Consider the following 15,019-nt stretch of genomic DNA (forward strand, 5'->3'; position numbering starts at 1 on the left):
ATTGTTTGCAAATTGATAGTCATGTGGCTTTGACTGGGGAGACTATGAATGCCACAATTCAATAAAAATGATACTGAATTTGAATAGCTGAAATAGTCATAGCAGTAGAATGGTAAAGGAGAACAGCATAGACTGAGCTAATTTTATTTATGCAGAATCGAAGAATTTCAGATCAAAAACGAAGGTTTAATATCAAGATTGGTTTCAGTACTCTGAACAGCTTGGTTTCACCCAACTCCAAGTGGGTAAGTAACTTGGCAGCACTAACGGTTTAATATGGAATATAAGAAAGAGCCGTTCTAAAAAGACTTGTTAATAAATTTAATCTCTTCACTGTTGACTGAGAAAGCCAGTCAGTGAAGATGCTTGAACTGAGGGACCTGGAAAGGGAAGGGTGATAAATCCATGGCTTATAGTTAAAAGAGTGTGTGAAAGCGCTTCATCTTGTAGACATTGTTCTTCTGAAGCAGCTTCAAATGTTGAACAAGTCTTGTCTGATGAGATGCTGCAGCTTTAAAGCCAACAGGGAAAGAAGAAAATCTGATCTTTGCAATCCTTCCTCTTGGGACCCCAGCAGTGAAGAGTTTTGTCGTGTTTGCAGCATAAGATGACTTTGCATTTACTGTTATGTCACCTTTCTTCTGATGTATTGGTTTTTTATACCCATTCTGGGTGGGTTCTGGTCCACATAGCTGGACTTGAAAAAACTATGGTCCAACCAGTATTGTAAGCTTATTCTGCCTGAACCATGAAGATGCTGTTGGTACGATGCTGGGCCTGGCTTAATATACCTTGACATTTGGCCTGAGCTAATATACCCACCTATGAGCACAACTTAGCTTAGGCTTCATGCCATGCTAACCACAGCTGTGCTGCGCTTGGTCAGCTGAGAGCACGGCAGAGCAGCCCTGTGCGCCTGCAAATACTGTTGAAACATCTCAGTGAGCCAAAGAAGGAACAAAAACTTCCAGTGACATTTCTAAAACTTCCTACACTGATGAGATCTCTGCCTCCCAGGGAGGAGTCAGGAGCCTGGCCAGTTCAGATGATTTTGAAAATCCCTCTAGGAATCTTTACATCTAGTATCACCCAGCTGCCTTTAAGAATTTGGCCCTGTGCCCACAGCCTTGCAAATATTCTCAGGGCTTTTTTTTTCCCCTGTCACCTGTCTCTTGTGCTTAGATTAATAGAGAAACAAATTCCCAACTGACTTCTCATTGTCAAATGACTTTGTCCAAATTAAGAACATATTCTGGCTGTGCTAGTTAACTTAGTTCACTAAATTGAAACTGAAATAATTGAAACACAGACTTGTCTGCACAACAAAATTCTGAATGTCCGTTAAATACCAATACCTTTTGAAACATGGAAAATATGAAAGCTTATTGTAAACAAATTAACATGCTGCACATAATTTTTATAGTTTTATACATTTAGCCATAAGTTGTCAGAATTTCACTTCCTGATTTGAATAGCCTATTTGAAAGGTAAGCAGTTTTGAAAACTCAAGCTTTAGTAAAATGTCTGATTATTTTGTTTCTCAAGTACAGATTTTTAATTTGTTCCTCAAAACTGAAGAGTATTTTAAAAAAGATCTGTGACCTTTGTTTCTGTCTCCTTTGGTGATAGCTAGACCGTGTTACCTTCTGTATAATAACTTCAGGTTTCCCAAATGAAATAATCTAACTTCAAATAATGCTTCTAACAGCACTATAAATCTATCAGCAGATGTAGCACACTCTTCAGTACTTAAGTAAGAATTGTAAATATTTTTAAGAGGATAGGTAATTAAGTAAAAAAAAAAAAAAAAAAAAAAGATACTTCTTTCAACAAAGTAGCAGAATGTAATTTGTGGAATAAAACAACCATTGTAACCGCGTTTGTCTGTACTAGTGTGCAAACAGGAGTCAGAGCAATGAAGAGTTCAGTGTTAAGTGTTTCGCTCTGCCTGTCTGTGTGCTTTTGCACGCAGTGAAGGAAACTTAGGAAAAGGTGCTGAAGTGCTTTTCTGGGTGTTATGGCAGGTTAGGGGCAAACTCTTCATCTCTCTAGCTTTGTTCCAGAAAGTGAGCTCTATGTTTGTGTTTGGTCTAGATCAGCCATGCAATCACGCTCCAGAAAACAGTAGAATATATCGCTAAACTACAGCAGGAAAGAACACAGATGCAAGAGGAAACCAGGCGCCTTCGGGAAGAAATCGAGGAGCTAAACGCTGCCATCATGTGAGATTTGGGGAGCTTTCTGTAATGAAGCAGAGCAGCTTGAGTGTTGCTTTGGCTAACAACAGGGAATGTTTGCCTCAGATGTCTTGCCAAACAATAGATGGGTTTTGAACAGAAGTAGAGTTGCTACCAACTTCCAAACATAAAGCATAGTTGCTGCGGGATGGGCATTGCTAGCAAACCGTGTGGATTTTCAGCAGGCTCTGAGCATGAGTGCACAACAGTGGCAGCATCAGGAAAGATGCATCAGGTCAGTTAGAATAATTCTGAGAAGCAGCCAGTGACAGTGTTTGTTTAAAGCTGTGCTCACTGGGTGGTCAAACACTCTTCATGATGGCTTTGCTGCAGTTTTCTTTCCAAATGCAGTCAGTTTTTATAGGAAAATATGGTTGAGTACATAAGACACAGGACTTGGAATCAAAGAGCTTGCCACTGGCTGAACATAACTGATAAGTCACTTCACCTTCCTGGTGCCTCAGTTTCCTCTGTGAATTGACGATAGTTGTGTACTATTGCAAAGCATGTTGAGAACCCTAGTGGGTTTTCTTCCATCTGCAGAAGTGTTAGGCTTAGGCATTGTGTTAGACTTACGAGCAAATCAAAATCTTTTTATTTTTCTTTAAAAGTATGGTGATGTCTGTTTGGTGTTATTTTAAATTGATCGGTTTCTTAAGCATCTCGGTAACATTTTCTTCTGTAACATTGCTCAGGAGTAGCTCTCTAAATTTTTCCTTGACTCCTAATGTGCCTTTTTCTAATTGGATGCCCAAAACTACTTTGTTCTATGTTATACTTTGTTTTCAGTTTTGTTGCTTGTAATAAGAAGTGTGTAGCAGCTTGAGAAATCGCTTTGCCGTGTGAATATAGACAAAGTTGATGGGAAAACAGTATGTATTCCTGGCTGTAACAATTACATTCTGGGGGGTCATGCACTGGGAAGCTACCTCAGACAGGGGTACTGGGGATACACACTTTTCTCTTGCTATAATTTAATCTGGAAGAGAAGTGTGTCCTTTCTGGTGGGGATTCTGACCTCAGAACATCTTCTTTTCAGTTCTTGTCAACAGAAGCTCCCTGCTACTGGGGTGTCTGTAACAAGGCAAAGACTTGACCACATGAGGATGCTGTTTGATGAGTATGTGAGAAGCAGGACCCTGCAGAACTGGAAGTTTTGGATTGTATCCTTTTATATTAACCTGCTGAACTTGAGGTTTGGTACTAATATATTCAGAGCCATGAACTCTGGATTCTCATGCTGTGACTTTAAGCCAAGTGATTTAAGTAATATATGTCCTTGGTTTTCATTTACATCTGTATCTGGATATGAATCCTTGCCTTATAGGTTGTCATGAGGCAGAACTTGTTCACCTTGAAGTATGGCAGGTAACTTGAAAGTAAAATGCAATACAAAGGCAAGGTTTTCTTGGTGGGTTATTACACTGCAAGAAGTGTTTAATGGTCTGCTTCTGTAGCTCTAGCTCTTGCAGTCTTTTGGAAAAACTGAATAGAGTATAGCAAAGACTTTGAGGGGAAAAAAATTATTACAAACAATTACTGAAGCTGTTGCAATGGCAGTTTAAGAAACTTGCATGTTTCTCTTTTTTTCTTTTTTTTTCTTTTAGTTTTCTGTTTGTCTTTTGTTATAACAGGGAATCAACTAGTTTCTCTTTGCTTCTCCAATACCAGCAGCTGTGCTTGTGAGCGAATGATAATGCTGGAGGTAGAAAGACACAAACTGAATGAAACCAAGTTAGCTGCATTTGTGCTGTGCTGTATAGACTTAACTAGTTTGGATCAAATATTATTAGCTTGAATCAGTTCAGGGATGTTAGTGATTAGCAATGAGCAGTAGTGTTAACCTTCCCTTTCTCTATTAAACTTCATATGTTCATATAGCTATTTATCTGCACTTTATATTTTGTATGTTTGTGTTCTGTGCTGGTTATTTCCCTCTAACTACCTGGATAATATGAATATGTATGTGCGTACTTGTGCATGCATGAAGTACGTTTTTAATAGTTTGATGTGTGAAAATGCTTTCTTTGGTGTTTCCTGGTTTATGTTGGCCCTAGAAAGACACTCTTTTAGTATCCTTTTAGGAAACGATTCTCAGCAAGATCTCATGCAGCCTCTGATACCTTAGAACTGGTGCAACTGCGGAACCTCTGGATTCTACAGCACTGTTAACTCTGCAACAGTTTCAAAGTCAATTATGAAAATAGAGGTCTTTATTATAATAGTGAAAATGGTACAATGAAAAGACAATCTCACACGTGTTTGCTGATTGAATAGTGTGTTTATTTTATGCTGCTCCAAGATGTTAAATAGCTCCAGAATTTGGAAGTGAGAGACTTATAGAAACTGGCGGAGGTTGTCAGGGATGAAGGTGCACTTTTGGGGAGCTGGGTTTTGCAGTACTTGGGGAAAGGAAAGGCTTTAGTCGTTGGTGAAAAAGAAGGTTGATAGGCAAAGTAACATTTCCAAACTTCCCTTTACAAGTCAGGATGTAACTGTGATGGAACAGTTGTTCTAATAGCTGGATTGAATCCTTAATACATGCTGACATATTTCAGAAAGTCTTGCAGTAAAAGCTGACAAGGTCCAGGGGTGAGTGCTAATAATAACAACAAAAAAATCTTCTTCTCATGAAATGACTGTAAGAGGGAGAAGGGCAGTTTCATTACAAATATGAAAATACCATAGTTTCTGTTGCATGTAGGAGGGAAATGAGTAATCTGGTCTTGGGCTACTAGAGATAACCCAAGAATAGAATACTCTTGAATATTAGAATATCGATAGAATAATACCCATGTTGTTCTTCCAGTCACTCTTTAAAATCTTTAAGGGCATGCAAATGCTCTCAAGTATTCCAGGCAACTGTTAGACCTATCTTGGTTGTCAGCCACAGTGAGAAAGATGGGGGTGCATGACAATGCTGAGATTGGTTTGGGCCACATTCTCACGTGCTGCTGACTGTAGTCAGAAAACCCCATCTGAAGTAACATGGTAAACCCACAGATTCTGAGCCTTCAGATGAGTTTTATCATCCAAGTAGCTTCTGAAATAAATGTACCTGTAAGCTGGAATCTGCTTGGTGAATTATCGTAGCAATGTTATAACAAGTTGTTTTGAGTTCAGATATGGTGATCATTGTAGGAAAGCTCATCTAAAAGCCTGGGAGCTGGGGCCAACTGAGGCTTGTGCTGGTGCTCTGTACATTTTGATACACTACAGGCTAAGAATTCTGTCTGCTTCTTTTCTGCCAGGAAGGTTATTGCCAGCTCCAGGCTCATTCTTCCAAGCTGTGATGATAGAGAGCCAAAAGAAAAGCCTGACAGTCCAGCTTGTTACTGTTCTGGTCCACATAGATGCAGATCAGCAAGTCTGGTCCTTGGTGTGGGAATCCTTGCCACGCCATTGATCATCTCTGAGAATATGCTTAGGTACTTTGAGGTCTTTGTTTAGCTGCAGTAGCAGAGAACTTGATCGTTTGCTGAAAAATTTGCCTGAGAAATTGGCTGAATACTTGCACTGTTGGCCTGTGCTGGGGCTCACTATTGCCAGGCAAGACTCATCCAGGTACCCCACCTTGGGTGCATTTGTGGTGTGCTGTGGTAGGTGGTGTGGTTATACTAAAGCTTCTGTGTCCTTTTATTATGAAAGCATCAGTGTTATGTGAAAAAGATGGCTACAAAGAAATCAAACTAATTACATGTATGTAGAAGTTTCAGATACTCTCGCTTCCGGTGTCACAGCATGCAGTTGGTTTGTAGGAGATCTGGTGAGTTGTACAGGAATTTTGCAAAAAATAATGAGTATCACTAGGAACTGAGGTTTATTTTTTTTCCTTTGTTTTAGAGTTACACATTTTAAAAAGTATTTTCTGAAACGTTGCAGTCCCTCTAGTAGTTGAAGTCCGTTTAGAAGTCCATGATTCCCTCTGCAGACTGAACCTTTTCCATAATGTTTTGAACTCCTCCTTTGTTGTCTCCCTTAACACTTGGTGATTTGCAGTTCAGCGTTATTATTAAGCCATTGTTTGAGTCCTTCAATGGGATGGTTTCCACAACAAGCTTTAAGGATCTGGATCAAACTGCAATGGCCTGGTTGGATCGGCACTGTTCTCTTCCTGTTCTGAGGCCAAGTAAGTGAAGTTCTATCCAGCAGTTATTCCAGGTCATAGAAAGTGAGACCATATATAATACCATTTCTTGAAAGTCAGAGGATGACAAAGAAAGCATGTGATGCTGAATATGACTTCCAGTTCCTTTTTATTATCTCAGTGGAAAAATAAGAACCTGTTTTGACTGTGAAGACGCTTGGTTGCATGCTTAACACTGAACAGAAAAAAAACCCCAAATTGCTGCATAGAGATACCAGAATTTAAAGAGTCTTAAGCTGCATTTAAATTTCAAATACTCCACTCTAGTTGGAGTAAGTTTGGCAGTGTGATTTATCTCATTACGAAGGAAGACTTCTGAGATTTGTATTCAGCTTTGGAATGACCTGCTTGGGCATGGTTGCTTGATCCTTTGCCCCTTGCAATTCAGCAAGTATTTACATTTGCAGTTGTAACTGTCAAGTGGTACTCTCTTTTGTAGAAGAAATAGGTGGCTTTTTAAAAAGTCCTAGATCTCCATTCCTTGTTCCCTGGGCACAGTTCTTGCATATCTCTGTTTATTGCTGTCGCTGTGTGTGGAGGTGTGCATGTTTTGCAGAAGTATTTCCATAATTCTGACGTGTCAGATCACGCTGTCCTGCATGGATCTGTTTGCAGTCAGACTAATGACTCTTCTTGATACTCTTCTGACTTTTTTTTTATAGTGGTGCTGAACACCCTCCGGCATCTAAGTACAACCACCTCGATTCTCTCAGATCCATCGTGCCTGCCAGAGCAAGCCGCTGAGGCAGTTAACAAGATGAACAAAACGGCTGGCGAAACCTAACAACCAAAGACAATGAGTTGGTTATACAAGGGGTGGAGAACCTGCCAGTCCAGCAGCCTGGCAAGTCTCCTTTCAGTTGGTGCACTTTAGAAAGAATTCTCTCCATCACCCAAGATGTTGTTCAGGGCATCTGGCTCTGCCTTCAGAATATGTGCAAGTATGATGCAACGTTGTCATAACGTTTTGATTCCTCTTCAGTGCTGTGCTGTACTCCGTTAAGTGAGAAAACACCAAGCTCAGGTAAATTTAGCAGGTTTGAGTCCTGCAGGCAGCAATATATCTCCATCAATGCAGCATGCATCTATATGCAACAAACCTATTTCTATGAAACAGCTTCAAGTACTAAGTTCTCTGAAGTGTGAATCTTGTACACCAAGGAATGTTCTTTTAAAGGGGAAATATACTTTTGGATTTCATGAAACAAAATGTGCTTTTTATTTTGGTTTCTGGTATTCAGTTCCATTTGTTTTACTTGAATAGTGAAAATTGTTAAATAGGATCATATTAAAAACCAAAGGAGAAGAAAAATCCATCGATCATGTCAACTCGTGGCAAAAATACTAGAATTAAAATCTCAGGCTGTGTTTTGTGTATTTTTATTTTAATGAGTGTATCATTGCATATGATCAGTTTCAAGACATGCTTTATTTTCTAGCAAATAAAATAGCTGATTTTTATTGTTTTTCCTGATACAGCCATTGCAAGTGAGTAGCAGGCTGTGCAGTAAGTGCAAGAAAACAGTATTAGATTGCATTGATTCTGCAATTAGGATGGATACGTGAATTTCATACTTGTGTAATCTATGAACTGTTTTCTTGCACTCTGCAGAGCTCAGCTGCCTTCCTCATAAAAAGCGTGCATATAAAACACATCCATAACTAAATGTCGTAGTGCTTCAGAGACAAGAATTGAGTTTGTAATGTTAAGAAATTGGCTTTTTTGTTATCTCGGAAACTATATCAAACCACGTGGACTTGTAGTCTGTTCTTTGCTTCTTTGTCTTTTTTGCTTGTTCTTTTTGCCTTCTATCTGAAAAACCTGAAGGACTTGCCTAAATTTGGTCTGTATGGGAAGGTTATGTTCAACATGAATTGTAAAACATATAAAAATATGTTTAAAACCTGAAATACTGCATAACATTTTTCTGTGACAGTCTCAGCAAGTACTGTGCTCTGCTGCAGATAAACTTAGTCTCGTTACAGCAGTGATAGTCTGTCCATCCCGAGACAGCGCTGGGATATTCGTTCTGGCTGGTTGTTCATAGTCACGAATGATCCAAAGAATCATCGTTACTTGATTCTGATTCTTAAGAGCTATGCAAACTGTGAGTAACGTTTCCCTTATACCTCCTCTGAGTAGTTTTCTTCCAGTTTCAAAAGCAGGCTGCCTGGAGGTGATGAGCAGGCTGTCACAGTGCTAAAATGGGGGGCAGCTAAAACAGTTGGGCATTGCACATGCTTAAATGGGGTCGGGAGGTTCTCCTTTGGGGGATGTAGGTTTTTCTCTGCCTTGTCCCCAGTCTTCTCCACTGGCCAAAGTTTAAAAAGAAACAATAGGCTTGGGGAGTGGGGCTAAGCACGGGGAGTATTTTTCTTTCTTCTTTGTCCTGAGATTTTGCAGCTGATGGCTTTCATTGCAGAGTTCGCGTACGTGCGAGCAGGACTGTAGCAAGAAGAAAGCGTGAAGGGTTAACCCCAGGGTCCTCTCCCTGAGCAGAGATACTGTGAGTTGAGGAATTGGGGGCTGAAGGGGACTGCTGGGGGGAAAGGAGCCGAAGGGGAAGACAAAATGGCATGATCTAAGTACCAACATGCCTTTCTGTAGCTGTGCAGGCAAATGAGGAGATGCTCTTTTGTTTGTTTTTTTTTTTTTACAGTAGGTCTGACATACCATTTGAAGTTTGTGGCACATGGGAAAACCTGTGTCCCTGTGACAGAACCAACAAAAATCCAGGCCTCAGCTAAGGAATGGTTTCTTGGAATAGTGTGTAAAGGTTGTCATAGTAATTAAATAGTGAGTAGAATTTCTGGGGGAATCCATATCTAGGTCTTTCATACATAATGTTGTAATCAATTAAGCAATATTCGTTGGGATACGTCTGGATAAAAAGTGTTGAATAAGTGTAAATTCTTTTTTTAAATCAGTGCTTTAAATCCTCTTATTTTTATCACTGATTGTGAACTTGATTCCAGTAAAGTCATTTAACACTAGCTGGGGAGCGTCCCTCAAATTTTTTCTTTACTGGCCTATCTCATCGAGATGCATAGATATCTACATGCCTATTTGCATGTTAAAAATACGTATCCAGTTTTTCAGAAAGAAATCAGTAGGCAAATTGTCCAAGAACAGACCTGCTTGTGTTTTTGCTGTACTTTTCAGATGAACAGATTCTGTAGTGCCTCCCCGGCAGTGTGATCTCCTTGTCAGGCAGGGATTGTGCTTGATTTTTACCGTGTTCTTAACAATGTATCTGCGACTGAGGTTGCACTAGTATCACTGCCATCGGAGTTTCATCTCAACAAGCAAAGTGCACTACAAGCATACTTCAAAGCCCAGGGAAGTCTGACGACTTCTAACATCTCAGATCTCACTGAATGGATTGGAAGCTGAAAGGGACCTTAAAGGAATAGGAAAGGGTAGTGTCACTGAACTGCTAAAAACTTTGTCCGTTAGCAGTTTTTATCTGGATGTAGGTGGAAAAACCCTCATGCTCATTGCACCATGAGCTGGTTACAGTTGGGAGGGAAAGTGCTTATTTTAATAACTTGTGGTGGAGAAACAAGCTCATGGCACTGTTACAAGATTGCAAATCTTAACATAGTAAAGAGAAAAAAATTAAATCACAGATTGCTTACTTAAGCAAGAGTGTAGGAGGGAGGGAAGGAAAAGTGAAAAGATACTTTCCACGTAGTGCAATTACCAGAAATCATGTGGCTGCTCTTTGAAGCAGTGATTCAATGTATTTTTGTCACCCTATTATTGCAAACCAGAATTCTTTTCATTCATCAGTCAACCTAGTGAGGAGTGTGATTTCACTTCATCTGGAAACACAGGAGGAAAAGCTGTGTTATGTCTCACATCTGCACAGCAGAAGTACTGAGGATTGGTATGAAAAGAGATTGACCACGTATGTATTAATTCCTGCATAGATTTCCACTTTGGTTTATATTTGAACTCCTTAGTCTGTCTTTTTTACCCATTGAGGAGTCTAAATACTGTATTTCTTCAAAAAAAAAGTTTGATAACACTTTCTCCCCTAATTTAAGTGGTCTAATTTCCTCAGTGTCACCAAAGTATACTTAAGCAAGCAAAACACACAGTGCCTATAGCTGACACAGAATTACAGATTATTCGTGTCTGTCTTCAGTGAATTGGTGCTAAACTCTTAAAGAATCCTCATGTAACTGAATACAAGTCATATTCAGTCAAATCCAACATATTTCACTCAATAAGAGAGTGGCTAGATAACATATTTATGGCCTCTGATATGCACAAAGTCAAATTGAGATTGTCTAGTGGTTCCTTCTGACCGTGAGTTCTATTAATCAGTATATTGTAGATGGCCCCCACTCCAAACACGAGTTCTGGAGAACTTGTGCATTATCTGATGTAGTTGCTAGGCTTAGAATCATAGAATCATTTTGGTTGGAAAGGACCTTTAAGATCATTGAGTCCAACCGTTAACCCAGCACTGCCAAGCCCACCACTAAACCATGTCCCTGGTATGATGCCCCATGTTAGCAAGAGGAATAAGTGGTAGAAGTCCAGGAGCAAACTAGAATTAAAGGAATTAATGAGTAGTGGGAACAGAGACGTGCATGCTTCATCTTAACAGTCTGATCTCTGCACAAAACCAAAGGATTCTTAATTAATACCATTTGACCTGATCGGTGTGTTCTTCCATGCTTTTCTAGACCTCTTGGGAAGCCTTCCTTGAAGGGAGACTTAGTAGAATGTTTCCATCTGTGCCTTAGATCTTGGTGTCACGTGTGCATTTGATTTCTCTTCAGTCATCCATTCTTCCCCCTAATATAATGCTGTGTGGAAAATTCAGTGAAACGACAAAGTGGGACTTCCCTGGGTTTTAAGAAGATCTTATCTGTGTGGCATTACTCTGACCCTTTGAAACTGAGGTTGTGAAAAATGGTGTGTATGTATGGAAAAAAATTGTGTCTTTCCTGCTGACTTCACCATCCTCCACTCCCGTGTACACATACGCACACGTGTACAATCTGTCATACCAGAAGTTTGACAGAAACCCAGTATATAGGCAAATGCTTAAATCTCTAAATCTGGAATGGCTTGAAAAGACAAAGGGCTGTCAAATTGCATGGAAAAATAGCATCCCTTTGTACCTTCAGGGATTTTTACATTCCCTTGAGTGTGTGTGTATGCATGTGTGGTAGAGGTGACAGGGGCAGGTAAACTTTGTTTGCTTTTAAAGCCCAAAACTCCTGAGGAGCAGTTTGAGAGCAGGAGAGGGAAGTTCACTGCAAAAACATCCAGTAAGATAATGCTTTTGTGGTACAAATTATTTGAAAGCTATTTCACTTTCTGTGCTTCTGGAGGGGATAATTCTTGCCTTGATGTTGCCAACTAGAAGATACAGCTGAAAATAGAATGGGTTGTTAACTATTTTGAACTTTTTCTTTCTTTCTTTCTTTGGTTCCTTTCACCTTTATTGCATGGAAAAACATCCAAAATCAAAAGGCTGATGATACTTGGTTTAGGTGCTTTAAGGATTCAGTCATGCCAGTCTCGGAGGACTATGGACAAGTGTTGCTGACTTTTAGGAGGTTTTTTGATTAGGTGAGACAACAGGAATTTTCCTACTGCTCCTCCTCAATTTATACACTTGAGTTTCAGAGGAGTTCATTTGGTTTGGGTTTTTTTTCTTTTATAGGGCCCCAATATTGTTCCCACAACATCAGTTAAGGCCTCGAGTTTCCTTTTGTTTCATTCTTGGTTGGATTTCATGCTCGTTTACTGTGTTGGAGCAGAAGTGGTAGCACCGAATTGTAGCTTGATCTGTAAAACTTGATTCAGTTACAAAGAAACACATCTTAGGTCTATAATAGAATGACTTTCTAGCCATTGTCTGAACTGCTTTTATATCTGAACTTTTCCACCATGAATAAGGTTTTGAATCAAAAGATATCAACGTTAGGAGCAAGCCTTTTAATTAACAAGACAATTAATAAATTGCTCTTTTTCTTCCTTTAACCTTGTATTTAAATGTGTTTTAAGTGAATGGAGTTCATTCTTGTTAAAAAAAAAAAGACAAAAAACCCCCACCTTGGAGGTATGAGGACTTCAGTTTGTGCTCTTGCTTTGCCTAGGTTTCCTGTGCTGTTGCATGACACAACTTCTGTTGTGCTGTTGATATGTAGCACTTTTCAGTAGGTCTGTAAAATTGTGCAATGCATTTTTTTATATTTGCAACCAAAACAATAAAGGTTATTTTTTGGAAGAAACTGGTTGTAATGCCTTCATTTTCGAACTGGATGTGGGGAAATGCTAAGTGGGATTGTTCCTGGACCAGGACCAGCACCTGCTGTCCTTTTTGCAAGTCTGAATGGTGGCAAGGGCTCATTTCCCTATTAGCAATGCTGAAGTTACCCCTTTGGGATCTGTGTGGTTGGCTTTCCCCTTGCAAGGCTTATATCATCTGTTGAGCTTTGAAGCTTGGACTTCTTTTAAGAATCTCAGTGCCCCTTGGGCCCTTCTCGACTGAAATAATCAGCTCGCTCTGATGGGCTTACTTGGACCTTACCAGTGATTTTCTCACGCGTTGGCCACCAGGCTGTATTTACTCTGTGCTGGGTTCACTGTCTCAACAAAATCAATGTTAGCCAGATGAGCAAAAACTGAAAATTACCCTTTGTGGTCAGCTCTGCTCCCCTTCACTGAAGCAGCTTAGAGACTGGGAATGAACAGGTGGGCCAAAGTACCAGCTCCCCAAGTCCACGTGTCTGCAGGAGGTACATGTTTCTTCACCCTAAATAACCAGTGAGCCTGTTCTTTCACATTTTGCATAACATAATTTTCCAAACGTACTGATGTTCTGATGTGTTCCTAAAGTGATCAGACCCTTATTGTTGTTAATTATATTAGGCATAACAGTGAGAGTGAGCTCCTTTGACAACACTAAGCAGACAAACCTCTATTTCTGCACCTAGTCGTAACAGGTTAGTAATTCAAAGGTAGCCCTGGTATTTCTCCAAGAAAAGTGAAACCCTTAAGCCTGTGGGGGCTGCACCAATGCCTTGAGCCATGATGGTCTTATTTTCTTGCAGGCTTGGACTGGGGCTCTTGGCTGACGTAGTGCCTGGACAGTGGACTCCGCAGAGCAGCACTGAGAGTGGATAACATGGTATTCCCGTGGAACTGATGTCAGTGTTAGGTATTGAGCTGCTTAAGTCCATTTGAAAAAAATGAAACAAATAGCATTTCACCTTTGCCTTTAATGACTGATTTTTGTTTTGCCCCAGTAGCACACTTCAGCTCTCTGTGCTTCAGTTGTCACCTCATTGGTATATTGGATTTTCTTGTCTAGTGGAAGCAGCATTGGGTGACTGAGGCTCTACTTGAAGTGAAAGTTAATAGATAAGTGAAAAAAGGGATTTTATTTTAAAACCATTGCACAAGAGTTTATGCTGGTTAATCTCATCTTTGTCATTGGTGGCTTTGACTTAATAACAGCTTATGAGAACATTTGATGAGTCAGGCCTGTAGTTCCAGGAGAAGGTATAGCAGTTTTCTTACTCTGTTTGCATTTAATTTTTCTACTATCTCTACCTTAATCTCACATAAAGCATTTTGGTAGAAGTCCGTGATTCTTCACTATTTAAACAGCGATAAACCAACACTTCAGCCTGACTTCATGCTTGACCAAGCATATAACTGCCAGTGTTACTGCAACGATGCTATCAAACCTTTCTGGGAGGAACAGTGCTGTTTAAACAGCGATAAACCAACACTTCAGCCTAACTTCACTCTCGACCAAGCACACAAATGCCAATGTTACTGCAGTGACGCTATCAGACTTCTCTGGGAGGAAGCTGTGGCTGGAGAGCACTGTTTCTTTACCACTATCTTGTGGTGATTTCAGTGAGGCTGGTGGAACTGTAGCTGATGTGCCAAAAGACAGTTAGTGAAATGGCTTATTTTTGTGGCTCATTCTGCTAATCCTTGAACAGTGCCAACTGGCACTCCAATGGGCAGACAGCTCAGGGCTCTCTCTGTATGTAAAAGGATGGAAAGCAGTGCTCACCAGGTCATTTTTTTTCTTTTAATCTGTATTTACCCTCAGGAGCTCCTCTATGCCTGTTCTCATCCCTGAGGACTTTCTCCTCCTGAGCGTGCTCATCACCAGGAGCTGGGCAGACAATGAATAGTTGGGTGTTGGGGAAGTTCCCTGTGTGCAAACACAGAATAGTCCCCGTTGTCATCCAGAGAGATGTTTAACATGTTCCTATCTCGGAACAAGGTGTGTGTGTCGCAAACCCCAACGCCTTTCCATCACAAAACGGAAACAAGCCCACAAACGATTAGACTCATCGTGTCCCTAAGTCCTGCTGCTGCCTGCCCTTTTGACACTTCTTACAAAGCCCATCGGTGACTCCTCCATCTCAACTGTTCATTCCTCACAGGCCTTGAAAGCCAACAGATTAATTTTCAATTAGGATAAATGGGGAACTGCTTGTCAAGAAAGCTTTGCCGGTGACCACCTCACTATCACAGCAGAGATGCACCATGTGGTGCAGGTGTATCCCTCAACTTCCAGCCCTCCAGGGCTGAGGAGGATTCATCTGAGCCCTGATGATCCCGCACCAGGAAAGCTACAGATCT

General features: G+C 40.4%; 1 protein-coding gene across 3 annotated transcripts in view; it reads left to right on the forward strand.

The window, feature by feature from the left end:
- The window catches only part of MLXIP (MLX interacting protein), a 49,169-nt gene extending 36,527 nt beyond the window's left edge, over positions 1 to 12,642 (forward strand). For 2 of the 3 annotated variants that reach the window (XM_068412175.1, XM_068412177.1), the window contains 5 exons: positions 156 to 245; positions 2,095 to 2,222; positions 3,277 to 3,400; positions 6,237 to 6,366; positions 7,047 to 12,642. In XM_068412175.1, the coding sequence (XP_068268276.1) occupies positions 156 to 245; positions 2,095 to 2,222; positions 3,277 to 3,400; positions 6,237 to 6,366; positions 7,047 to 7,168 (594 nt within the window). In that variant the 3' untranslated portion in view covers positions 7,169 to 12,642. The remainder of the gene's footprint in view (positions 1 to 155; positions 246 to 2,094; positions 2,223 to 3,276; positions 3,401 to 6,236; positions 6,367 to 7,046) is intronic. The other variant, XM_068412176.1, reaches the window with a different exon arrangement.
- The last annotated feature ends 2,377 nt before the right edge of the window (positions 12,643 to 15,019 follow it).

Source organism: Nyctibius grandis, chromosome 14 (assembly GCF_013368605.1).
Source record: "Nyctibius grandis isolate bNycGra1 chromosome 14, bNycGra1.pri, whole genome shotgun sequence".
In the NCBI taxonomy this organism is placed as follows: Eukaryota; Metazoa; Chordata; class Aves; order Nyctibiiformes; family Nyctibiidae; genus Nyctibius; species Nyctibius grandis.